Here is a 27,665-nt window from a genome sequence, read left to right on the forward strand (position 1 = left end):
TATATATATATATATATATATATATTTGTCTATATTTTATTTGTACATAAAAGTATTACAAAAAATGTTTTTTACATTCAGGATGAGAAATGAAATTTTGAAGGAATTTTGACTTCTGAATCCATAATATTATTATTTAAAGTGATTATTGATAATAGGCAAATTGATATACATAATAATGATAGGCATCCTCCTATCATAAAGTATTTATTAAAGTACTTGATAAATTATCTAGTAATAATTTTCAGACAATATATATCGTTGTACATATCAACGTAATTGTTTAATTCAATAATTAATTAGTTAAAATATAATGTAATTAGTTAAAATAAAAATCGGTCTTATCAGTTTTGCAGCCAATGTTTGCCTAGATAGCTTTTATTAAAGCGCCGACAGCAATCTGTGCAATTGTACAGGCGCACGTTGCACGTAATGTGACTTGCGTCTCACACGTGTTCCGGTGTATTTCCGATCACGAGCGACTCATACATGTGCTCGAAAAAGTTCCATAAATTTCGATCAATTCAATAAAAAGCAAACAAAAAATGAAAAATATTTTTTACTATTAAAATCTTAAAAATTAAATATCCTAGTAAGCTAGTTAAAATTTATATCAATAAGATAATGTAATAAGAAAGAACAATGAACTACGCTGGTTGTTCTTGTGATTATATTAATATATTTTTTAATTCGATCACTCTACAGATTACAAAATTTTGTACAAATTTTTTTATTAGAGTATTTAATAAATTTAAGTTAATTCTCTATATAAGTTTCGACATGCATAGAGCCATCCTCAGTGGTAAAACAAAATAACTTACATAAGATAAAATACTGTACAATTCAAATAAAATGTTTAATTGTAATGCTATATTACATAATGTATCCAGTAAACATCAATGATGATATAATCTAAAAACGATAGTGTCTCGGTGCTAAGCATGATAATACAATAACATTACAGTGATATAACATCAACGTTATAATTCCTGCTTAATAATGTAACTGTTACAATTTGTACAATATGTATTATATTATATATATTATATTATATTTATATTATTGAGTGAAAAAAGTTATAATATTTAAGTTAAAAGTTATAATATTTTTGTTAGTACATACCGGATAAATAGAGAAATATTTATAAATATTTATACCAAAATTTGTATATTAAAAATTACACATTTATGTAGCAAAATTCTATTCCTTTCATAAATATTGATATTTTCAAATGCCTGAATGCAAATTGCAATCAATTTTTAAAAAATTATGAAATCCGTGAGACTATAATAAAAAAAATAAAAAACATTTTCAGCTTTTAATTTTAATGAAGTTGAAATCAAGAAAATAAAAGAAGTGACAAGCAAACTGAGTGAATGCAAACTGGAATTGTTTGTATGTGGAATATCCATGTGGGAAATCGGATTTAAATGAGATAAAAGAATATCATTATCATTCCGCGATAGCGAAGCGGTACCTTGACATACAGTCGCCTTGTGCAATTCATTGAATAATCAGTTTCGTGATTCGCCCTTCAGCGGATATTAGATGCATTGTGCCATTAAACAAAATATTCAACCAAGGACGCAAGCGCATGTTCAAAATCAGATTATATGTACAACGCGACCTTGCATAGGGTGGGCCTGCCGCCTGTTGCATTTAATGCCTTGCTCATTCTGCTGATTCTCTTTTGCGAGTTTTTATATTTCGAATATAAAAATGTACACCCACTTACCATTTTATTATATATATTAGTTTTATGCAAATTATTAATTTGCGATCACATTAAATCAATTAAACCCATTTTCCAGAATTTATTGTAAAAGCGATATGGTAAAATTTTCATCGTATAAATGTTATAATTTCAAATTTTAATTCTATTTTATTATATTAATTTATTTTAAATTTAATTATATCATACCTTTATATTAATTAACAATGTTGACCAAATAAACTCGTATGTTTATATATAAATTTTCCATAATTTTCTTAATAAATTATAAATCTATTTTACCATAAAATAATTTGAGAATAATTGACTTAAATAATGACTTTTATTATCAAAATCACATTATCAAAAAATCGAAATATAAAATTTATTAGTAGCGCATCGTTTTTTATAATAATTTCTCAATTTTGAAAATAGGGATGATATGTGTTTAATCGCGTCTTTTGTAATATTATGCAAGCGCATAAATCGATTGTTTTCCGTAACTATTCTTCGCAATCCGGTATTCAAACCTATTTCCGGTGTTTAACGAAAAGCGATTATGAAGTCGGGAATGGAAATTTAATGAAAACAACATGCCGGACGTACAACAACGACGTACTTAGATCGAACGAGCAACAACTCGCTGAAGCGAAGATGTTGTTCAATCAAAGCGAATAAACGAGCGGGGGTGTGTTTGTTTACAAGACGCAAGGACGAATCGCAGTTCCGACGTACGGTGTAGCTCCGTTTCTTTCAACATCGCGACTTGAAAGATCGATCGACTCTCTTGACCATTCTAGTCCGGAATATTTCTTATGAAAAAAGTTAATTTGCCTATATTTAATCTTTTCCTTCTTGCAAGTAAAGTCTCGAAAATTGAGAAAAATTATACGATTACTAACATCAAAGAAAAAAAGAAATATTAAAAAATGTAAAGGTATACTACATTCTAGAAAAAACTAAGTTAAATTCTAAGGAGAAATGAGCAGCAGATCATTATTGTCAGAGAAATAATTAGAAGTAGTTTAATTAATTTCAAGTTAATTTTAATTAAACAAAACATATTTTTTTAGAATTTTGATTTTTTTGTTTACTAAAGAACTGCATTTTACAAAGAATCGATCAAATTCAATTCAATTAATAAAATAATAAATATACTTACATTGACTAGTATTTGTAGCGCCTCCACGTAGGATCGTTCCGTATCGTAAAGCTCCACAACCACGTGAGTCCTCGTGTCCTGCAACGTACAGAAGACAATCAGAAAAGATGAGTACTCATTGAGTGACATTACGAGAGAAGGAAACGTTTGACCGAGATGGAGAAAGAGAGGGAGGCGACCGAGCACAGCTGTCATAGCTCGATTATTGCATCGTCTCGTGATGAAGATCGCACGTGCGCTTTTGAAAGATGTACACGTGCACGCTTCACATGTATATGTTAGATGCGTTTGATTATAGTCGTTATGCAACATTGACATCAAGCCGCAAGGTATTGAGGCTTGTGTCGGCATTGGGATGCATATCGAAAGACGATGTACTTTAACCCTGAATGATTAATATATATGACGTAATAAAGCGCTTTCAATTCACCTCAAAACCCTTCTCAAAAGCTTTTTATCTCTAATCATTATACCTTTCCTTTTTAATTGTATTTTTTATATTTCTTTTTTTCCTGCATTTCTAAATCCCACACGTCTTTAATTTATAAATAAAGATATAAATATATTTAACATACTTAATATAGAAATAGATAAATATTTCTTTATATACGTATATTTTTTACAAGAACCTATTTTATAATTACAATTAAAAATAAGAAAAAGCTAAAAAAGAAGATCTGATGTATCTGATTTTTAAATGAGACAGTTAAGATTATTTTAAAAGTACTTTTGCAGTATAGTACGTCAAAAGTTTCAACATTTACTCAAGGTGCTTGGAATGCTTTTTCATTCAGAATTAGCTGTGCCTAGTCTATAAACATCAAAAACAAGAACTACCCACGCGCTCGGAGGTGACGCGTTCGTTATTCTCGCTATCCACCGATGGTTGACTGACGAGCTTGTGATCAGCGTCCATTGTCATCCACATAGGCCACCTGTATTGAGATTTCGTAAGCATTGACGCCCTCCACTTGCATAGTAATCCGAGCGATTGCGCGGAAAGTGCGTAGTTTCGCAATCTTCTGAAACCAATGTACCGCGAAGCGCGTCCAACTGTAGAATATACACTCGCGTTTCGTGCGTTTCCGGTCTCTCACTTTAATCTATTCCGCTTGGCGGAAATGCCGGGGCGAAACCAAAGTAGCGCTCTTAAGCTTCCGCACGTAAAAGCTGCACTCAAACGTTTTATTCTTGGACTCTTCCTATGAACAAGTCGATCATGTTCGAACACTTTTCGACTCGGTAAACTGTATCGATAAAGCAACAATTAATATCTATAATTTATCTTTGCTTTCAAATTTTATAAATCTCGTAAATGATATAAACAAAATAAAATATAGCCTTTACTGCGTATTTTTCATCTTCAATTGAAATAATTAATGGTGTAACTTCTCAGAAAATTATCATAAAAAGAAGTTTGATATTCCAAATGACTATCGATCCTTATGACTAACATTGCAAAGCCGCATGTTTCCTTCCCGTCAGCTATTTCTATATATATTTCTACCTCTATTCATATTTAACATAAGATTTCTGAGAAAATTAATAGTAAATTCCGAGAAATTTCCACGATGAAAAGCATTTCCAAGAAACCAATGCAAAAAATAAAATACATATTGAAAACAAAAATGCTTATATTCTCAATCTGTATCGACTATCACGATTCTCTTCGAGAATCTTTTTCGCATCATTTCTTTATTTTTAATTGTTAAAATACACGATTTTCGCGAAATTCCAACAGTGTCATTTTTAAGAGAAAATCCATATTAAAAGAGAGAACAAAATACACCTTTGAACCTGAACATCAATCACCGTGAACGATCGGTATAGCGAAAGTTGCGCAAGTTCCAGCTCGAGATAAAAGAGCTTGGCTATCCATCGGCGCTCGTACATGCGTCGTATCGAAATCGGTGCGCGTGTCAGAGAGAGAAAAAAAAAGCTGTGTATCTCTCAGCGTGTCTGTACGCCTACTCTCGATACGCTCGGACAGGGTCTCTTTAAAAGCTCGTGGGAATTTGCACGCGGAGCTTTCGCGCCTCCGGACGATCGCGCATCGAACGCGTCATGTATGAGCCGACCGGCCGCTCGTTATATTTAGCATCGTGACTAAAGATCCCCGCTTCGTCCCCTGAGCTTGCAAACTCATCCGCGCTACTCTTTCTCTCCCTCTCTCTTTTTCACACTCTGATCTTTCTTCGTTCTATCGGGTTGGATTCACTTACGGAATCAATAATGACCCCTTGATCTCGCACGAGCATAATCATCTGTTGCGCGATCACTTAATTGCGTGAGTTCCCTTTGCTAATTAGTCGTACAGTTAGATCACAAACACTCGGCGTTTATCCCTACATCTGAGCTTTCATCTTCCATAGTGAACAGCAGAAAGTACGTAATGTAAGATTTTTCAACAGAAAAGCTTTACGCGTAAACTCTCTAACGAAATAAATGCTCCTTCTTTTCTCTATACAATTTATATTATTTATTAAAATTTAAAATGAAGATATTTTAACGCGTTTGTATTCCATCATTTCCCATAAAAGAAAAATAAATTATTTAATAGCACATTGCTAATAGACAGTTGCAATTGATTTTATTACGTGACTGTAATTCTATTATATAAGGCGATACTCTATTATGCAAGCACTTAGTTTTATGCCACTATGCGTACACGTGACAGATACCGTCAGATGGAACAGTTTAATTGTTATCAATATTTTTTTGTAGTAATTAAGCGCTTAAAATCTGATAGACCAATGTTCTGTTTTTAATTAGAATAAATTATACACTTAATGTAACTCATTGACAATCGCATTGAAAAGAATACTAAATTTTAATAAATATTTGTTCGAATAAATATTTACTAAATATAAACATATACATATATTTATTTGATATAAAAATCATTAATTTAATTACTATCATTTTTGAAACTATCATTTTTTTATTGAGTAAACATTTATTTACTATAATTGTTTACTTACAGTATTCAAAGAAATATGTATTAAAATTTATTGAATTTTTTTCACTGCATTGTTGAAAAAATGAATTGTGAAAATTGCAGAAAATCTATTTGTCTCATTATTATGTAAAACATCGATCAGCTTTAATAAACACTTTAAATAAATTTAAGAAATAGATTCATGCAAAAGGATTTCGTTGCAATTCATTTGCGGAATTTCGAGATGATTCAAGGTCAGAGATAGATGTTCTCGCGATGTAGTCATGACATAGAGAAAAGGAAACGCACATTGCCTGAAACTGAAACGTGTCGAAGAAGAAAAATCATTCCGATATTCGGACGCGACGTTTTGACAATTCTTCGATTTGCATGACAAGTTCTAACTTGGTTTCAAAGAAATAAATATCATAGTTAGAATAAAACAAGAAATAAAAAATCTTGATGTAAACACAAAATATAAAAATATAAGAGATCTTGAAATGCATGAAAAATTGAATAAAGCTCGTCTGAAGGAACTACAGCTAATTCGAGCGTAGCTTTCCAGTGACATAAAGTGATTGACATTATTTGATTAACTCTTAGATACGTGCACGGAATAATTAAGAATTTTCCACAAAAACTCAACAACTGCAGAAAAAATCATTATATTACATTTTATCCTTTCATAATAAAACCATATATTTAATAATATTTCTTATAGTATATAGTATAATAGAGTACAATTACCTATCACTATTCTTTTTATAGCACTAAATATAATAGTAAATATAATAAAAAAAGTACAATCATTTCCTAAAAATAATATTACGTAATTTAGATAGAAAAGAATATTAAAAATTTTAGAATCAAATTAAGTAACACGTATAATTATGTTATAAATCATTAAAAATTCAGAAAGTTTTACGAATTAAATTTTAATGATGAAAAAATGCAGGCCTTATCCTAGTTTTTAAATTATAAATAGACTTCAATACAATAAAATATTAATTTTTTATTATATTAGCTGTATCGTAAGAAGAGAACTTATTGGAAGTCACAGAAATTTGAAAGAAAAAAAATTGTATGGCAATCGCTCAATATAACGAAATATATTAAACATCTGATCATTAAGAGCTTGACCAATTGCGCGCGTGCAACCGTGCTTAAACGAGTTGAAAAACGTTCATTTACTTACAGGTACTTATCCGTACACTTTCGTGTCGCTTTAGAGTGCCACGCGATCGCAAGTAAACACTTTCAACGTAAGTTTGCACGTTGACGAAGCTCGAATGAAATTACAACCTGTTACGCATGACGGAGGCGTCGCGACGCGTCTGTAATTGCACCCGGTCGCCTGCGTTACTTCAATTCTCGTCAAAAAGAGAGAGAAAGTGAAAGAGAGAGAAAGAGAGAATAAAAAAGGATCGTAAATCAAAGCGGAGCAATACCTGGACTATGTTTGACAGCCATATCTCATGTATACACAACTCTGACTATGGTTATTTTAACCTAACGAAACAAATGGATGGCATAAGATGATATAATGCCGCACAAGCAAATCGAGGGATGATATAACGTAAAACGATTACATTGATCAAGGATTTAATTCGATTCGAACGAGGTAATCGTCGCTTCTGTTCTCGAGTAACAATAGATGTATTGTCGATTTCTAACAAACGTACCAGACTTGTTTTATTTCCTCCCCGCCGAATTTTCCATCGCATATAAATATAAAATGCTGATAACTTTGCGATTCACCGATATTTTCAGAATATACTCTTATTTACGAAAGGATTGTTTATTTAATGCGAGAATGTATTATTTAACTTCACACAATTTATCTAAAGCTTTATTGCGTAATATTATAGCAAGCTGCATTTGACAGAAGTGTTGTTTTATCATCAAAAAGAAATGTACGGTATCTATTAATTTATCTGTAAGTCAAATCGTTTATTTCTATAACTTTGAAGCATTTAATTCGATGGCAATACAATTCACCTTTCTAATCTCATCATGTTGCACAAAATAAATGGCGCGCGAAATAAAGGTCGCTAAAACATTTCGCGTACGACATTTATTGTTAAAGTAAAACTTTTTCGTAACAAATAATTCTGAATTCTTTTTTCATATAATCGAATAACACATCTGATCTCAATTACTCACGAGCTTGGATGATTTGAGATTAACATCGAGAGATTGCTCCTCGACATATAAAGCATACATCGAACCTTTCGCGCGAAGTGCTGGAATCGCGTAGACCGAGACACTCACGATAATCGGTCCCGTGTTATCTGCTAGCTACCTGTCGTAGCATCACATCGTGCAGATTATTATTATTGATTTATTGAGATTTTTTTATAGCTCGAGGGAGAAAAAAAAGGTCTACAAACCGTAATATTTTCTTATACGCACGTCTGATTTATCAAGCACGATATTGGAATCGAGAGTGATCGCGAAACAGCGATTTCCGCGTGCTGTCCTGCCGCAGCTTTTCCGCGAGGAGCAACAGTTAGACGCGGCGTTACGCCTGAAACTGGCGACCCGTCGCACAGCTACCAGGAAGCTGATCGATGTCCAAGAGAATAGCGGCGGTGGAGAGGACGGAAGCCGGGCGTTACAGGACGCCGGCGCGTACTTTTCACGTGGATTACACGCGCTCCGTCGCCGTATCCTGCATCACCGCCACCGTCCTTCCCCTCCTTGCCTACGACCTTGTCCTACGAGAAAACGAGACGCGACCTTGCATTGAAGCGCCAGGTTAACCCTTTCAAACCTCTTACTGTGCAACAGGTCCTTAATGCCGGATTTGGGCGGAGATCGTTTCTGATTGTTACTATTCCAAAATTAATGTTATTAAAAATTAATTTCAAACGTTAACATATTATTTTTAATCGTTTTAATTTATGGATGGATTTATAATTTTTATTATTTATCTATTTTATTTATTATTATTTATCTGTTTTATTTATTATTACTTCGTGTTTATTTAACCTGAATGTAAACTTTTTGTCTTGTTTTATTGATCTACTGACAAGTGGAAAGAGATCAATGTGATTGTATCGTGGATCAAGCTCGTGTTAGTATTTATATATCTAACCATAATAAAACAAAACAAAATCAAAATAAAGCAAGCAATTTAAAGTGTCAAACGTAATGTTTATTTAAAAGTAAAAATAAAAATTTACATTTAATTATTAAACCGAATGTTTTGTGCTATACAGAACTCTTCATCAACAATATCGAAAAAATTATAATGAAAATCAATAATATAAATGCGCTATTGAAGAAAAGAATAATAAACTGATATGACACATTTGAAAAAAAAAATGTAATATAATGGATCAACGAACACATCTCTGTCCATTTATAAGATCAATGAAATAAAATATAGACTGATATTTATTCATAGTTTGTTTTTATTTTAAGACCATCTTAAGTAATGTCTTAAGATATTAATATTGCTTTGTAATTGGTTTATAACATCTTAAATTATACTTAATACGATCTTAAATTTAAGAACCAATTTCGATCAATGAAGCCAATCTAGATTGAATAAATACATAATAATAATAATAAATAGAACAATAAATAGATAAATAATAAAAATTGTATATCCATCGTGAGAGTTAAAAATTAATTTATTTCCAAAATTAATTTTCTATTACATTATTACGTAGGAGAGATTAAATAGGTTAAATTAATAGGCCTTCTCTATATTCTCAGTCGAGTAATATATTCAATCTCAATTATGCAGAAATACGTCAAAGCAACCAAGACGCAATACGGTCTGATGTGATCTGTTACCATCGCGTTACACCACTATAACTATCTATAGTATCTATATTTATTATTTATTTATAGATAATATTTATATACATTTTACGATATATTTCGTGCTGTAAAAACCATGAGAAGGTATCGCCTTGCATCGTGAAACTTCTCTTTAGAATCTATGTACCATTGAATATATCAATAAAATCCGTGGTTTGCTTAATTTATTTTTCGCGACTTATGACTATTTCTACCAATGTAGATTCCCCGGTAATACATGTTTTATATACGTTTCTTAAACATTAGATACGTTTAGAAGACGTATGTAAAACATATATGAATCAATAAATGTTACCTGAGTTAACTTTAACTGGTTCAACTTACTCTTCGTCTTTTTCTAATTCTTAAAACTAGTAAAAGATGAAAAATTAGAACCGCGATTAAAATTAAAAGAAAAAGACACTATTTCTCTTTCAAACGTAAAAATCGTAAATTATTAATAGAATTACCGTAAATTTAATTAAAAATAAAATTAAATATTGCAAAAACTGAGAATGTTCACAGTTTATACCATGCTTGAAATTAAAGCTTAGCATACCGTTTAACGTCGTCCCGAACGATCGTCGGACGCATTTAAATTTAAGTCGCACGTTTGCCGACAGATGCGATTCGATTTTACGACGATGTTCGACCGGGACTACGGCTCTCAAGTCGTTCGCGCGTAACCGTGCATTTTGTTCTTTCAAATAACAGATCTAATTCATAGCCGAGCGGCATTCTGGCCCGTAAACTCGCTCCAAGGTGCGCTCGCTCACACGCTCGCGACCGCGAGCACATCCCCGCGCCGCGGCGAGCCTGGACTCACGCCCGAATAAACTCGTCCACGTGAAGATTCCGTTAAAGAAGTTGAACGTACGATTTATGCAAGCCGAGCATGCGAGAACAATGACCGACTGGCTACGTCGTTTCACGGAGACGCGCGGTTTTTGTGTTTACCAGCAACAGACGAGCAAATTGATAAGCTCTTGAAGGTTCAAATTCGAATACTTTCTGTAATAAATAGTTATATTAAGACAACGCTTCTTTTTTATTCGATAACAAGAATTTTTATTCAATTCCGCCACTATTTCCGCCACCCGTACTCGTTCATCCGAAACGGCACAACTATTGTTGTTAGAAATGCATTCCAATGGGAATCATTAAGTATAAAGCGGAAAGAAAGGAGACCTTTTCAATTTTTTTATTTTTAAATTCAAACAGGTACAGAATATATAATTCTGTTAAATGATTAATTAACTTTTTTATTTTTATTAGTAAAGATTAGAGCTCTGAATAAATCATCATCTGTAAACACCTCCCGCGTTTTTTATTAAAGGTTACGTAAATTTCATTAAATCAAATCTCAGTATTTTATGTTATTAAAAGATCATCATAGATTTTGATTTTATTGGGAGAAATTTTTTTTATCTTTTATAACTTTATAACAGAATTATTTAAACTGTGTTTAAAAGACTCATAAATATTGCATTCGCACATATATTAATATAAACTATATCAAAAACAATTTGACATGAATGAAAAACGTCATATTCGTAAAGATTTTCCGTGCCTAATATATGTCTTGTGAGTTTATACAATTTTCAATTGAAGCTAACTGTGCGTCAGACTTATTTGTTGGACTTGAAACACAGTCCTAAATCGAAGCTGGAATAGTAATATCACAAATTTAATTGACAAGCAATTTAACATTATTGTTGCAAATAATTAGCATCTTAGAAAGCTATTAATGATTTGAGGTCAATAAATAGAAATTGTAAATAATTTATTACGAAGAATATTACGGCCGGAACTCGGATCTCCTATATTCCGATACTCTCCTATATACAGGCATCCTCCCAATTCGACTTCGTAGCATGTTATTATATAATGAATATAATTATAATAAAAATAATTTAATAATTAAAAATAAAAAAATATTAAAACATAATATGGCATAATTACAGTACAGTATAATAAACAATGCAGTACTTAATTAAAAATTTAATTCAGCTTCTCATAATTTCTCAGGAAAGAATTATAAAGAACATTTTGATATTTAAATATGAAAAAATTGAAATGAAAAAATAGTAACGACGTGATTTACATCAAAAGGTCGTACATGAGTATCATCAAGATGGATGAAACGTCGACGATTTTTCTTAAAGCGGAATGCGCTCGTGATTGAGGCTTGGCACGCACACTCGCTGGATTATTCTATCACATTTTTGCAACATCCTGCGGCCTATATTTATTTCGACGATGCTTGTTTAGTCTGCGCCCAAGCTTGTGGCGAACATCGAAACGCCGCTTCGTACTTTTTGGAAGCACATTTAGTGAGTTTATCGCGCTGCTGCAGAATGCAACATGTTACGTTGTATTGTATTCTCATCGTGTGTAAATTATGTACGCGAATTACTCTCTCTGACTCGTGAATTCACATAGATATTTTTTCATTACCTACACAAATAGTCAAACATATTTTAACATAAAAGAAAATATTAATTAAATATGTTTCACAATTTATATTCAGAAATATATTATATTATTCATTTGTGAATTGCCGAGAATTTGAGAAGCATTTCATTCTTTGTCAAGAATTTAATTAATAATTATTTCAAATAGTATCACATTGCATGTACTATAAAAATATATTGCTTAAAGAACATTTTTCCTTAATATCGAAATACAGGACAAAGTCTTCAATAAAGAGAAAAAGAAGAACAAGCATTAAATAATATAAAATATAAATGATATACTTAAAAAAAAAACAAAAATATTTTAAATAAAAGGAAAAAGTCTATGTATTAGATTTAACAGCCGATATTAAAGTATTTGATTTCGCATTTTTTCAGAATAATACGCACAAAAGTATAACCAATATAAAATATTACGCAAACGTACAAGCAAACATATAGGTTTGTGTTCACAGCACGATAATAAAGTTACGCACATTTATGGGTTGAGGCTCGAACGACTCGAAAATGCATTTCTGTTTACTCACAACAGGCAGAAGTGCCTTGTGCACGATCTTAAGGTCGATTCGATCGAATTAAATATCGCGCAACGGCGAGTGCCCGCGCTTGCGAAACTACAGGCATCAGCCGGCCAAGTGGTTTATACCATCGTGTAAGTTAAATATTTAAATATTTCCCGGTAACATGCCCCGCAGCGAATGGTGCAACTACTTAGTGCGCGCGCGTTGCACTAGTCGGTTTATTCATAGATTATCCGGCAACATCCTGGCCTGCCACGAGGCCTCGCATATAAATGCATCACGCTGCAGTTTCACGATCATTCTTCGATCCGATCGAAATGTCGCGGAGTATTGCGAAAGCAACGCATTACTGATTTATGATGGACGTTCCTATTTGCGCGCATCGAGAGAGAACAATCAATTCAAATTCTTTTAAATTGAAAGCACTCTTGTCAATTATGATTCAAGAAAATTTATAAAATATTTAATAATAAAATTATATAGCATCAGATCAATATATAGCATCAGAAAAAATAATACTATTTAGAAATAAAACAGTTTAATTGCGTTCATTTTATCAAATTTAAAAAATTATTGAGAAATAAAATAAAGAAATCTTACAAAACAAAGCTGTATTAAATCTAAAAGTCAATAGAGATGTCAAACACAACTTGCAATATTTTTATATCATTTTGATTTTAAAGAAGATTCTGTTAAGGAATTTGTCCAAGTCTTGAAAATTGTTGCAATGATATCGAACGTAAATACATTTAATATCGCGCGCGTGCACGAGATTCCTTTACAGTCTACTCCGGAGAGACTGATATACAATTGGCGGAGTAATAAAAGTCGGTACCTACCGATACCACCCACGTACCTAGTCGTGTCCGCACCTCTTAACAGTCAATGGAACCACGATTACGCTATTGTTCGAAACTTTATGGCCAGCCGACGAGCCTTTCATTATACTCTGTGTCGTGTATCTCTCGCGCGCCGACGCGCTTTCTCGCGCGTCGAATTTCTGCCGTTGGGGCCGCAGTTTCTCTAAACTTCTACCGATAATACTGTCGATAAAGTAACGAATTTGTACTCCCGGTACCGTGCATACTACTCCATCACGTCTGGGGAAATTTGCTACTTCAAGAATATATCGTCGGAATGCTTGGACGTACGCTACTGCGCTTCGTTGTTTCAATATTAAAGAAGCCGAATATTGATTGAATGAATAAATATTATAATAAATCATGTATAAAATATATTTAAAATACTTTTTTTCTTAGTAAGAATAAAATAAAGAGGAAAATATGAAATAAAAGCTGTATCCAATTTATGTGTGTATAAATTTATATATAAAATTATTTTCAAAATTTTTAAGAAATTGAATTACATTTTTTCATAATTATACGTTCTTTCATAACTAAACGCCTTGCTAAAGTCACACTTTTCAATAAAATTGTTCATAAAATTTATATTTTTAAAATAAAAAATAACTCATAAATTTATTATTAAATTTATTAAAACATTTATTATTCAATTTATTAAAATATTTTTGTTTTAAATTAAATAAATATTTTATTTTAAATTTCAATGTATTTTTTCGTAATAATTATCTGATAAAAATGCGAAATGTACAGTCGATGTATTACAAAAATAAGACTGGATTTTGTGTAATAGTAAAACATTGAAAAGATTCTTATAAAATACTCAACAATGAGTTTTTGTGAGCTTTACACGATGGTAGGTGTTTAGTATTACGTCATTCTCCGCTCTCGGAGATTTCATGAATGGAACGCAAAATTCACGATGCCTGGGCGTAGTGACGTCAACGGTAAACATGACGTCGACGGAAGGTCTCTTCGCGGAAGAAATAGTTCACTGCTCTCTCTCCGATGAAAACGCGACTGCGTACAAATGCACAATTGATACCTTTGGATATCGGCGCATGTTTCCGTCTCGCGTTGCAGATATAAAAACGTCTCCAAGGATATTCGCGAATATCCCGCTCGTCGCGATGACTATAACTGGCGCACACAGAGATATCGAGGTAAATGCATTCCACTTCGCGTCATAAACAATTCTGCTTTCTCTCAGCAGACACAACTTTGCTTTCTTTCACCGTGACTAATTTCCGCCGTGTGTGTATCGTCGCAATACGATATAAATTCTTCGAAAATCCTCATTAATCTTCGTCCGCATCATTCGTATTAAAATTCAGTCGTGCTTTAAATCTTAGCAAAGAAATTCATGGAATATCTCCTCCGCTAAGGAGAAATGCATTCCTCGTTGTTAAATCGACTGCATATCTGCGAATCTATTTTTAATATGGCACGTGAATAGAAATAATCTTTTCAACCTCCTATAATTTTTTTACGTGACCTTTTTACTTACGATTCATTTTAGATGAAATTACATTTAAATTACATTATTTCTATTTCAGATTGCCATACATTTTTAAATAATAAATTTAAATATAATATTTATATATTAATATAAGGGCTTTCTGGGAATCGACGCGGAAATGATTGAAATCGGTGCCTAATTTAATGTAATAAGTAAAATATAATTTAATAAAAAATATGAACGTTTGGCGGCTCTAACTTTTCAGCGTAATCTCAGTAAAATTTACGAAACACACATTTCTATTTCAGTTTTCTTAAATTTAGAAGTTCTCACGTGTTACGTTTAGCAAATAACATTGAAACACTATAAAATCAATTGAACTTTATTACTGATAGCTACAAACGTTTTAACATTTCACGCTCAATACCCTACGATCTACGATCACGAACAAATTGACTGCATCGTGAGGATTCGTTTGACTTCTAATCGGCATGGAGAACGTGACTAAGTTATGGCGACATCTTTAAGTGATATATTTGCGGCCACCAAGGACTCATGGATAAAACGGGCCCGCGGTTCTTAGTTGTTCTTTCTAAACGGCAAACGTAGAGGACGCGTGCATTGCATAAGCACATCAGAATTGTGTAAAGTTCTACCACGAAATATACCAGAGAAACGGTGCAAACTTATAAAATTATCGAAAATGTTTAGACATAATTTCGGAAAGTCCTTCGATGTTATCCTTCGATGTCGCTTAAATCTAATTTAATCTGACATAATTTGCAAATAGAATTAGTAAATAGAGTGAGTTATCTCGTGAAATAGAATTCAATAGCAGAGAACATTCCAACGCGGAATTTTTTACTTTGATTATTACGCTTTTCTTAAACAATGTCACTACATTATTTTTAATTTAAAAAATAATTTAAAAATAATTTAAAAAATAATATAATTCTCTATTCTAATTTAAATCCCTAATCATTTCTTCATTAATTTCTTCATTAATTTCGCTGAACTTTTATATCGTTAGAAATACTTTCAGAATATATTGTTTTACATAAAAAAATGTATTAATTCAATTTTTTTTAAATGTATAGCAATATAATTGAGTTTTGCTGATAAATAAAAGAGATTTGTTGAAGAAATCTACAGAAAAAAAACCAAAAAACTGTTTCAAGGTAGGATGATAAGAGTATATACCGCGCAAGGTCGCGGAGATTGCGCCAAGACGATCGTGGCGAATCATCGCATTGATGTTGAGGACCGGTTGGTCCCCAGGTACGCCTAACCCGCCAGGAATATCTACGTACACGCCCCCGCTGTGCCAGAATCGTATAGGGACTCTATACTAACGTCGAGTGCACTGGCCAAGGCACGGACTCATCTGAGAAATATGGCCGTATATTATTATTAGATTATGTTTTCGGCGTGTAGTCGAACAAGCGCGCGAACGCCAGCACAACTATTCGTTTCGCTTGGACTGTAGATTTCAGTTTACCGGCGCTTACCTTTGCGTGGCCTCTCGGCCAGATGTTACAACGCTGATGCACGAGTCAGCGATACAGGGAGATAAGCCTGCGATCAGCGTCTTTGTACGATATTTAGAAAAGAAGCGAAATTCGAGGAAGAAGCGGAGTCAGAATTCTTTGGCTCGTATTCATGCCACGCATTTAGAGCGAAATGTGACCGTCTCTTCTCGAGATTTATACGTTTAACATGAAGTATTTGTCGACGAGAACCAGTCAGTCATATTCATGATTCAAAGTAGGATATAAATAAATAAATTACTTCTCTCCTACAGAGAAGAATGATATTACAAGAATATTAAATGAATGAATAATATAATTAATTATCTTTTTATGTTTATTGTTCAAAAATTAACTTTTAAACAAACGATTCAATAAATTTCATAACTTTAGAATATCTCATAAAATAATTTAAAATAAATAACCGCATTTACTTTATACAAAACCTTGATGTAATAATATCGTATAACGTGCAAGAAAAAATTTTCCGAGGAACTCGCTCGTTCATTAATCAAAAGGAGCGTGCATTGTGCATCAAATGTCTCGATAACAAATGCGCTGCACTGCTGAATCGTGCGGATACTTTACGGTCCTCCCTTGCTCTTATCTCGGTCATATCGCGAAAAATGGGCGAAATGTAGCCGGGGCATTGTAACCGGCAATTTATATCGAAGCAAGATAATCTCTGACTCACGTTTCGATGCGCCGGTGCGCGAGCCACCCTCTCCGAGGACCCTCTCAGCAGCTCCGCGAGCAGCTCAGGACTCGGCCCCGGAAGTCCCTCGAGTTTGGTCGGACTGGAGGTCGTCCGATGGTGGCAAGGCGTGGGCGGCTCGGAACCGCTGTTGTTATTGCTGCTCGCGTTGTATGAGAGATTTGCAGAGATCTTTCTACGAGGACGAAGACCTTCTTCGAGCGCGATATCGGTAGTACGCGGTTTCGCCATCTCGGCTTCCAGCATCTGTCCGTAGGGTCCGCGAAGGGGCCTCTTGCTGTACCTTAATGTAAAAAGAAGAAAATATTAATATTTACAGATATCTGTAAGTGATATGTACATTAAAGATTTGAACAAAAATTTTAGCTTTCGGTGAAATCAAAATTTTTGAACTATATAAATATGAAGAAACATTTCAGTTTCATTTCAGTTAACATTTTGATAAGAATAAGTTTATATTTTCAAAAAATAAGTGAGAATTTTCTAAATGTTACATGTTATGTTTGTGTGTGTGTGTGTGTGTGTGTGTGTGTGGTTGTGACTGATGACAAATCTTCTCAAATTTTTTAAAGTTCAAAAATATTACATAAAAATGTTACATGAATTATATAAATATGAAGAAACGTATAAGTTATATTTTCAAAAAATAAAAGAGAATTTTCTAAATGTTACACATTTGTGTGTATGGTTTATGAAAAACTTTTCAAATGCTTTTAAAGTTCAAAAATATTAAAATGTGAATTCCATAAAAGAATTCTTTCTTAAAAGAAGCCAAATCGACAATTGAAACGTAAAGATTATCTTTGCTTTACATATAAAACTTCGAAACTGCCTTGCTAAGGTTATTATTAACGCAAGAATGGAAAAAGAATATGTTAAATCGTTGCGTGTTCATGTCAGGCGCACTTCCGTTCTATTTCGATGGGTAAGTTCTCCGATTACCTTCGAGGCGTGTGGCCCTCGCAGTCGGACAGGTCGCTGGGCGTCGCAGGTGGCTCGTCTCTCTCCTCGCTGCTCTGAGCCGACAGCTTGTTCCTGTCCGCGTCCAAAGGCTCTGGCCATTGAGTTATGTACACGCCCTTCCTCCTCTTGCTAGTGTCTCCCCGATATCGTCTCGCTTTGCCGGATGGCGAGGACGCCTCCGAGGGCGTCTCGCTCGGCGCCTCGCTGCCTTCGCTCGCTTGACTCAGTCGCGGCTCCTCCGGAGGTGGTGTGATGATCACCTCGTGCGGTTCTATCCTGGTTTCTAAAAAGTCATTTTCACGAGTCTGTCATTCTTAATCGCCTATTTATACTAAAATTGATTAATATTGATATATTTCTAGTAATATCAGTAATACAATTAGAAAAATAGGAATTTATATTGAAACTAACGAAACTTAAACTCCAAACTTCAAATTTTCACAATAAAGCAAATATATTGTTTAAAGTTATACGGTGAATTTGATTCGAAACGTTTGTATAGTTAAAGATTATATTTTAGGATATATATTTTAAGACTAGAATATAAGAACAGAAGTAAACTCTTAGGCGTTCTCTTAGGCGCATATCTTCTGACTTGATTATACTTCTGCTAAGAAGCCGAAAATTTATTAGCTCTAAGTCCTACAATCCTTCTTACGTTTTTATCCGCCTCTAATACTATATAAAAGTGATCTTTATTTAATTTGTAAGAAGCAAATTTTTTTTAATATATTATAAAAAATTAATTTGTTTGTGTATGTATATCATTTATAAAATAATTTTAAACATGTGTCTCAATTTTTCTTAAACTTTAGATTAAAAGACCACTAATGATTAAATTTAACAACATTGAGTTTAATTGCAAAGTCATTTTAATTTTTCTCCCAATTGAATTAAAGAAATAGCATTAGAATTTATTGCCTACAGAAGAACAGAATTTATTAACATGGAATCAAATCAAGTTCATATTATATATATCACGATGTCAGAGACGATGGATAAAGCATAATGCGGGGGTCGGGAAACGTTGGAGAGAACGAGGACTATTTTGGGTGCATCGACAGGAGCACGGGTACAAAGGTGCACGCAAGTTTCATGTTATTTTGCGCCGGCACTATTTTCAGAACGGTGGGTGCCAGAGTTGGAAATAGACGTTTGAGCGTCATTGAGTTATAGCCATCTTCATTGATGACTTCACATACGACCGCCTTCATATGGTTAGAACCACGCTCTATTCACAATAAATGATAAACCGACGCGAATTTCTCAACTGATGACGACAGTATCACGAGGAAGTCGCCGCGACTATCGTTTCATCGCCTTGTTCATCGTTCGTTTCCTGCCGTTGTTTCCTCGCGATGAGCAACGCCGCGCGAGAAATTCGGGTGAGCAGATTTCGCTCGCGCACTCGTGGACTCCCACGCGAGTGTATTTCCGTTTTATATCCTACTGAGATATCTCTCTCATGCATACAATCGAGCCACTATCGTGAGGGGAAACTTTGCTTTTCTTTTCTTCGAGATTACGCTAAGATGTACTAAGAAAAGCACACGCGATTCTTTTTATTAAAATAATATGGAAATTAGAAATTAATGTAATAATAATAAATAAAACTCTAAGTAAAATATAAAATATAATGATATAATGATATAACAAAATAATAAACTCTAATTGTTGAAAAACGAACATCGATTGTAGAAAGTATAATTTCTTCCTCTAAATAATAAAATAAAATAGAACATAAATAAAGTATATTTCTAACAATTATGAAAATATATTTTTTCTCATTCTCTTTTTCTTAAATTAAAGGCAGTTGTAATTTTATGATATTAAGATCTATATAGCAAATAATAATAATAAATATTATATGCCATATTGATAAATATTTTTACTCTCAAAATCTCACCTTTTTGAATGGTTTCCTCCACGATGTTTCCTTCGACGATAGGATACACGGTCTCGTGACCAACGAGTTCAACGGTGGGCGCGTCCGTTTCAACCCTGGGCTCAATTTGATTCGTCTCCGGAACTAGTGGTTCTGGACTGGTGAGTGCACTGGAAGTTGCCAGACTGTCTGAACCATCACTTCTAGGTCGAATCTCCTCGTGATTTCCTTGCTGAGAAACACCCAGACCTTCGGCAGAGCCGACGGCGCTGTCAACGCTGGGCGTCGATGTCCTTGGACTCTGTCGATTGGGGCTGTTTTGAGGTGTCGTGGTACCTGGAGTGACATCACCCCGACGACGAGGTAACGTGCTCGCTCGAATGTCTTTGGTTTCGGAGCGATTAGATGTTACGATCGGTTGAGTTTTCTGCCGATTCGCTGGAAGAGGAAAGTGCGAGTTTGCGCTGAAAGTAAAATCTGCATCTTGCAGAAAATTACGAATGGTTAGAAAGTTTATTTTTATATATCTGTTCTATCATTTCAAAGTATTTTTACAGTATTTAACAAAAAAATATTACACGAATCATATTTATAAGAACCAATATTTATAAGAACCAATATTAATATTGTAAAATTAATGTAATTATATGGTAAATAGAAAATCCACCTGGATAATACAGAATAAAAATTATTACGTTCATTGCAATAAAATAATCAATTCTAGAATCTATATATCAATTCTAGAATCTATATATTATCTTATATGTAGAGAAGATTTTTAATTCTTATAAAGCTTCAAAAAGTAAAAAAAATATAATGTATTATTACTAAATTTAATAAAATATTTTTTTCGAATAGTAATAATACAAATAAATTATGACAAAACTTTTTTTTAGAAGTAAAAAAAATGGAGAAGTAAATAATAGAAAAGATATAAGACAGATTTAGATTTTAGTCCAAAATACGTGAACATACTGTTACTATTTGTACATTATACTGTTAACTGCATTAAAAGAAAACTTTCAGAACAAATTCAAGTGGACCTCTACAGATAGCTTTCGACTGATGTATTCCAGAGATGCATATTACTAGCATTTTCGATAATAACTAATTTGAGTACTCTTGCACCGAGCAATAGTGAAACCGCCTCTCGGTCATGAGAGAAGACGAGAGACGTAGAGAGAAAATTCTAATTACCTCCTCGAGTGTCACGTAAGTTTGGCAGTGCTCTTAGGCCGAGGAGGTGGAGGACCATTCCAATAATAACAAACAGACTGTGCGAGATGAGAGATCACGAGAAGAAGCGCGCACTTCATTGGCGGAGTTTCACGGAACGTGCTTAACCGATTAAGACATGTATGATAGAAAATTTTATTCTGTACAATTAAACTGCGGAAATAAATCAATGCGATTTTGCCAAATTTTACTTTCAACATTCTAAATCAAGAACAATGTTTTGCTAATTATGACGTTTATTTACTGTTGATTTACTATTTATAAGCATAGAGATCATTATTTATTGTTTTTAAAAAGATAGAATTATGAAAAATATAAATTCAACATTAAAAGAACCAAATCGTTATAAATGGATATTTTTCCATATTTTCGTTGATTTTTTAATAATTAAAATATAAATTTGAGTACATTTTATTGGATAGTTAATTACAATTGCAAATACTCAAGATAAATTAGAAATTCCAAGTTAAAATAATAATTACAAAAAATGCAGCCTGCATTGAACACATATCATGAACAAATAAAATTTATTCAAGCTCTGTACATAAAGAGAAAAGTCAGATAAGTAGATTTGACTTCTACGTCCGCTCGCGTAAAGAGATTTGGGCAAACACAGAAGAGTTCTGGCAACGATATTTCAGAACACCTGGTTATCTGTCCTCGCAGCTCGTCTTTCATGCGTAAAAGGTGTCTGAAAAGATTTGTTGCTGCGGAAGTGTAAAGTGTTTCCGACTTATCAATGAGGCGTCGCTTTTTCATGCTTTTAGTATCGTCATAATATTTGCTCACTTTATATATTGTTATTTGAATTATATGAACTGTTATTATTTTAAATAATATATTTGTAATAAATATAAATTAATTTAAGTTAATTTTAAATTAATTTAATATTTATTAGTAATAAAATCGTTTTTAATCTTTACAAAAAGATACAATCAAATTATTGTACTGATAAATTTGTGTAAGAACTATCTTTTCCTTTTTCATTTATCTCAGTAAGATAGTCTCGGATTTAGTCTTATATTGAGGGCGTGTAAAAAATTCTTTTTAAAGATATAAATATATCGCGAAGCGATTGGAACCTTGTGACAATCTAAGCAGATAGTACGCATATACAGATCAAGGATATCAAATACTATTACTGTCATTAGAATTTCGAACCTTGTTGACAGCCGCACTTGTGCTTTTCTTATTTCTAGTCTTCCATTATGCAACCTAAACTACTGCGGTATGTAGTTCAGGGTTGAAACCTAATACAAGACTGTCACCGTGGCGTTTAGTTCCGCGTTTCCAAAAGTATCTTACGAAGACACGTGTAGATCGTGGATTAAGAGAAGAACTTCGAGGATGAAAATAGCATTGTCCGCATTATAGTCAAATATTCAAAAATAACATTTTATTTTTCAAATATTCGACCAAACTATATAGCCAAAGAACTCTACTTAATCGCACGTGAGAACATCTTCGATTTCCTTTCTGCTTAACATGATGCCGATAGAGTAAATCTTACAGTAAACGCAATCTGCATATCAATCTTGCTGTAATTGGTTTAATTAAGCCTAGCTCGCAAGACGCCTCTAATGAGCTCAGCCTGCAAATCTCTGCAGCATACGGAAGCTTACCTTGATTAAAGTCCACCTGGCCGAAGGAGGCACTCCTGTAGGGCGCGCCGGACCTGTGAAAGGCAAGCAGCCCACGCGGCTCCAGCCTAGTGACGGCATCCCGGGCTTCCCCTTCGTTGCCGCTAACAGAAGCAGCGTTCAGGTTATCGCACAAATCGTCTACACTCGTAGCACTGTCCACCACGGAATCACTGTACTGTCTCAAGTGTTTCGCCGTCTCCGCACTGGCATTCGGTTTGCTCCTGAGGTCACTGACGTCATCACTGTTTCTCTCTGGTCTCGAGCCTGATCTCGAAGTCTTCCTCGAGTCGTGGCATGGCTTCCGGTATACACTGTTTCCCGAGCGATCACTGAGACACTCTTCACTGACACTCTCACTGCGGACCATCGTCTTTGGATTTTCTTGCTGCTGTTGCTGATGCTGCTGAAATTGCTGATTGTTATTACCATGATGGTTATCCTCGTTATATGTATAACTGCGATGAGATGAGCGACCCTCGAAACGGCCAGAACTTGGATTTGAGCCCGTCTGAGAAAAACAAGCAAAAAATTAATCTGGCTTTATATTGCGTCAAATTAACTCCTTCAGATCTAATTTCGAATGGAATTATGTTAAAAAAAAAGTTTTTTAATTCAATTGAAGAGCACTATATTAATATAAGTAATTCATACTAAAAAATAATTTTGTTCAAAATTTGGACTATTTTCCCAACACGTATATTATTATATGTACGTTTAATCTCAGAGGATGTCGATAGAATTAAATAATTTTAACGGTGTCTTCAAATTTGATGCATATTAGATACATTATAATGTCACAAGGTCTAAAGAGATTAAATCTGCCAAAAATTCCTCGTTCGAATTACATATACATTATATTTGTGGTAAATTTCAATTAAATATTTAATGTCATGTAGACGAGAAATCAGAGAATATTTATGCATTATGTACGATTAAAGTATCATCGTAAATTAAATGTTATTGAAATTTGCGTAACTCAATATGTAGATTAATATCATGTACAATAATTCTTCTTGCAAGTAATAATATTATTATTATAGCAATTTTATTGAAGGTAGTAAAATAATAGAAATTTAAGGTATGAAAAATTATAAGGACCGGAATGACAATCGTGAAACGCTGTAGTTTACGAGATAACGATCATTTATATACGCCTTAGTATGCACTGAATTCAGCGAAATAATGATAAAGAAGTCTCGCGAATCGTGAAGTTCAGCAAAATTCTTCTCAGAATGAGGGACAAGATAGACATTGACATTAATAAGAAGTCAATGCTTTGACTATATTCTACAAAATCTGTCTCGATATATTGTATTTGCAACTCGTTTTATTTCTCTCAAAATAAAAATTAAATATTTCAAATATTCGGTATAATTTATATTTTTCTTTTAATGCCTTTAAATATTACAAACTGAAGGAAGATAAAGATTCTTTTAATTTATATGCATATCTACAAAAATTTAATAACAAATAAATATTCCATCCTAATATAATATCATTATTTTTAACAAACAATGTAAAGATGTTTTCTACAATTATAAATATAATAAAAGAGTATCTCTTTTATATGTTTGTAATATTGAAAAATCATATTATATTTATTCTAATTTTTTTTACTTATTGAGATGATATTTTAAAAAATTGTTGTACTAAGTATCACAGATTATTAATTTTTTCGTACATCTAATTTTGCAATAATGTTCAAATATTAAAAATAAATAGTTATTCTTTTTCTTGGCAATAGTGAACGTTCAAAAGTATAAAAAACGTTCAGTTGTGTAAAATATCATTCGTTCATGCGTAGTAATAGACGTCAAGCTCTCGTCACCATGACGTTGGAATTCCTCACCTGTGGATAATTTTGAGACGACGGCTGGTATCCGCTAGAAGGAGGGGAGGATGCCTGTACTCGCGATGGTCTTCTGGGTGGCGGAATCGGTGCTGGTCCCTTGAGCTTCTCGGTGAGCTCACGAAGGCGCTCAGCCTTCTCACTGCGGGGGCCGGAAGAGGATTTCTTGCCACTTCCTCCTCCGCCCCCGCTCCATCGAAACCTGTGCAATCGGTCCACCGCTATCACTGCTGGTTCCTACAGCCAGATAAGAGGAGAATAAATCTCATGGCTTGTAATAATTTCAATGTGTGCGAAATTAAGATACGAATGAAGCCAAAGACAGTAGAACAAATAATCCTATATTTATTTTCCATTATCCGATTTATTTATTTTCTGATATATTTATTTTCAATGATATTTAAACTAATATCAAGGCAAGACTTGACAAAATCAAATTATTAATCTTTTGCCAATTAGTACCAAAATATCTATTGATAAATCATTTATATATTGACATTTATATATATGACATACATTGAGAGTTATTCTAATAAATAGAAAGTCGTTCTTAGATGACTCTCATTATAACTCATCTAGAATATTTATTTAAAAGTAAGATAGTATTGAAGATAATATGGTTTTTAATTAGATAAGACTTTTTTCTTAATTTTCAGAAAATTACATGTTATTTAGTTTTGTTATTTATGTACATGCAAAACATAAGAAATCAAGTAAACGAATAGTTGCTTTGCAAGTATTTTTTATCAATACAAGAAAAACATACATTATTCTTGTGTAAGAATGTACGGATGTACGGTAATAATACGGAGTATATCATGTGGGCAAATGTGTAAAATAGTAGATCTAATAGCACATCGAAAGTTCATACGTACGCGTACATAAGTGTCTAGTCAAAGAAGAAGCAATATTCTATTTTCGTCGTTCATCTTTATCTTTTCCCTTTCGGCGTGACGCGACGCTAAGGCATGAGGTGAGCCAAAAATCAAGCGATCACGCGAGTGCACGATTTTAAAAAGCAAAGGAAGAAAAGTTGCTCGAACGTGCAGAAAGATCAAGCGTGAATTTTGGCACGCCTCTCTGCAAGCGGATGAATTTTCTTCGAGCGATGAAACCGCGAGTGTTTCGAGGTGAAGATTGCGTTGACAGTTTCGTAAAATTCAAAACAAAAATTCGTCCATGAAAAAAAGCACTTAATTTGATTGTAAAGTTTCTTCAAATATAAATAAAGTTAGGTTATAATTAACAGGTATTAAATATTTTTATCGTACTATAATAAAAAATTCGAAAATTCTTTTTAACACAAAAGATTTTGTTAGAGTTTATTCTGTTTGAAGAAAAAGGCATAACATTTATTAAAAGATGTACTTAATAAAAATATCATTTTTCTTTCAAGTAAAAGTTTTAATTGATTTCTTTGATCATAAAGAAAAAAGGAAATTAAAATTTCCTTAAAAACAATAATCATTTCTGATAAAATGTGCCTCAAAGATTAAAGTAATTTCTCAAGCCTGCTGTCAATAGAATTTATCGTGTCCTTGAAGAGATTAAGTTCCTAACGGTGACCTTGAGACCTACCTCGGGGCTGCTGACACAAAATCTTCCAGACCTAAGCCACTCCACTTTGTATCTCTTGTAATCACCTTTTGCACCTTACCGAGTCTACGCGCGAAACTCGAATCTCGCGGAAATTATGAAAAAACGCGATTGAATAACCATCTTGAAACAATAATCCACTCGCGGGCAACGAAACGATGAAGAACTAAAATGACTAATTGAACTAATAAACGATCGATTTTGACACGCGATCGATGAAGCAAGTACCTGCAGCTTGAGCGTCTGATGCTTCGTCCACTGTGCGAGCTGCCGCGGTACGGAGACGGTCTGCGTCGTCGTCGGGACGCCGGACGAGTAGCCGAGCGACGTCGAGGGTGAGCACGGCGTCGTCGTCGGTGGCGAGTACGACGATGTTACCGCCGCCACGGCTGCTTGTGGATAATGCTGCTGGTAATAGTGGTAGTGTGGCTGCTGTTGCTGCTGCTGCTGCTGCTGGCTGGTGCTGCCGATGTTCCCCACCGATGTTTGCACCGCGCCGCGACTATTATTAGCGAGCGTCGGCGTCGTCTCTGCGACGCTCGTGGTAGAAGCAGGAAGAGACGACGAGTAGTCGCTAGCGATTTCCCTGGACGGATAACCACCGGTGACGATCGAAGGGCACGATGCCGAGGATGCCGACGATGACGACGCGGACGATGCTGCTGTCGTCATCGAAGACATGATCGCTGGTGGTATCCGAGGCAGCGGAAGACGCGATCGCGGACCGATGCAACAGCAATCGGCGATGCTGGCCGCTAGATCGATTGGCTGTTTTTCCGTCACCGGTCTCTCGGTCAGCCGCTCCCGCGAGTCGCTCTCGCGCGAATTCCGCTTTCGCCGGCGCTCCTGCGATTCCTCTCTGGAGTTGACTGTCGGTGGCAGGTTTTCCTGAAACAGATACAAATACTTTTCAATTCTTTCTAAAGCAATTCTCATCGTCGCTTAACCCTTTCATTCCAAGCCACATGATATATATTGTGTTCATTTCTAAGTAATGTAATCTAAGTAATGTTTCTAAGTAACAGTACATGTTTATACTACTATTTCTCTCTTCCTCTACTTCCACCAACTAATTTCATTATTTCTTTCACTGAATTATCACTTCGATATTGAAACAGCAGACCTGTATATTGTTTTCGATTTAATGAAAAATTTATATATAAATATATATATTCAGGGATGAAGAGTTAAGGATGTATCAGGTATTATAGTTTTTGCAAAAAATACCTGAAATTGAAAACTTATTTTCGTATAAAAATGAATGCTATATGTATAAAACAGTTTATATATTGTATAATAAAGATAATGTTTATATTT

General features: G+C 33.8%; 1 protein-coding gene across 1 annotated transcript in view; it reads right to left on the reverse strand.

The window, feature by feature from the left end:
* The window catches only part of LOC105620835 (rho guanine nucleotide exchange factor 17), a 41,090-nt gene that overhangs the window by 11,781 nt on the left and 1,644 nt on the right, over positions 1-27,665 (reverse strand). The window contains exons 2-8 of the mRNA XM_012202312.1: positions 26,577-27,236; positions 24,753-24,989; positions 22,883-23,411; positions 20,046-20,507; positions 18,119-18,422; positions 17,156-17,459; positions 2,874-2,951 (exon numbers count right to left, since the gene is read on the reverse strand). Coding sequence (XP_012057702.1) covers positions 2,874-2,951; positions 17,156-17,459; positions 18,119-18,422; positions 20,046-20,507; positions 22,883-23,411; positions 24,753-24,989; positions 26,577-27,236 — 2,574 coding nt within the window. The remainder of the gene's footprint in view (positions 1-2,873; positions 2,952-17,155; positions 17,460-18,118; positions 18,423-20,045; positions 20,508-22,882; positions 23,412-24,752; positions 24,990-26,576; positions 27,237-27,665) is intronic.

Source organism: Atta cephalotes (assembly GCF_000143395.1).
Source record: "Atta cephalotes unplaced genomic scaffold scaffold00030, whole genome shotgun sequence".
Lineage (NCBI taxonomy): Eukaryota > Metazoa > Arthropoda > Insecta > Hymenoptera > Formicidae > Atta > Atta cephalotes.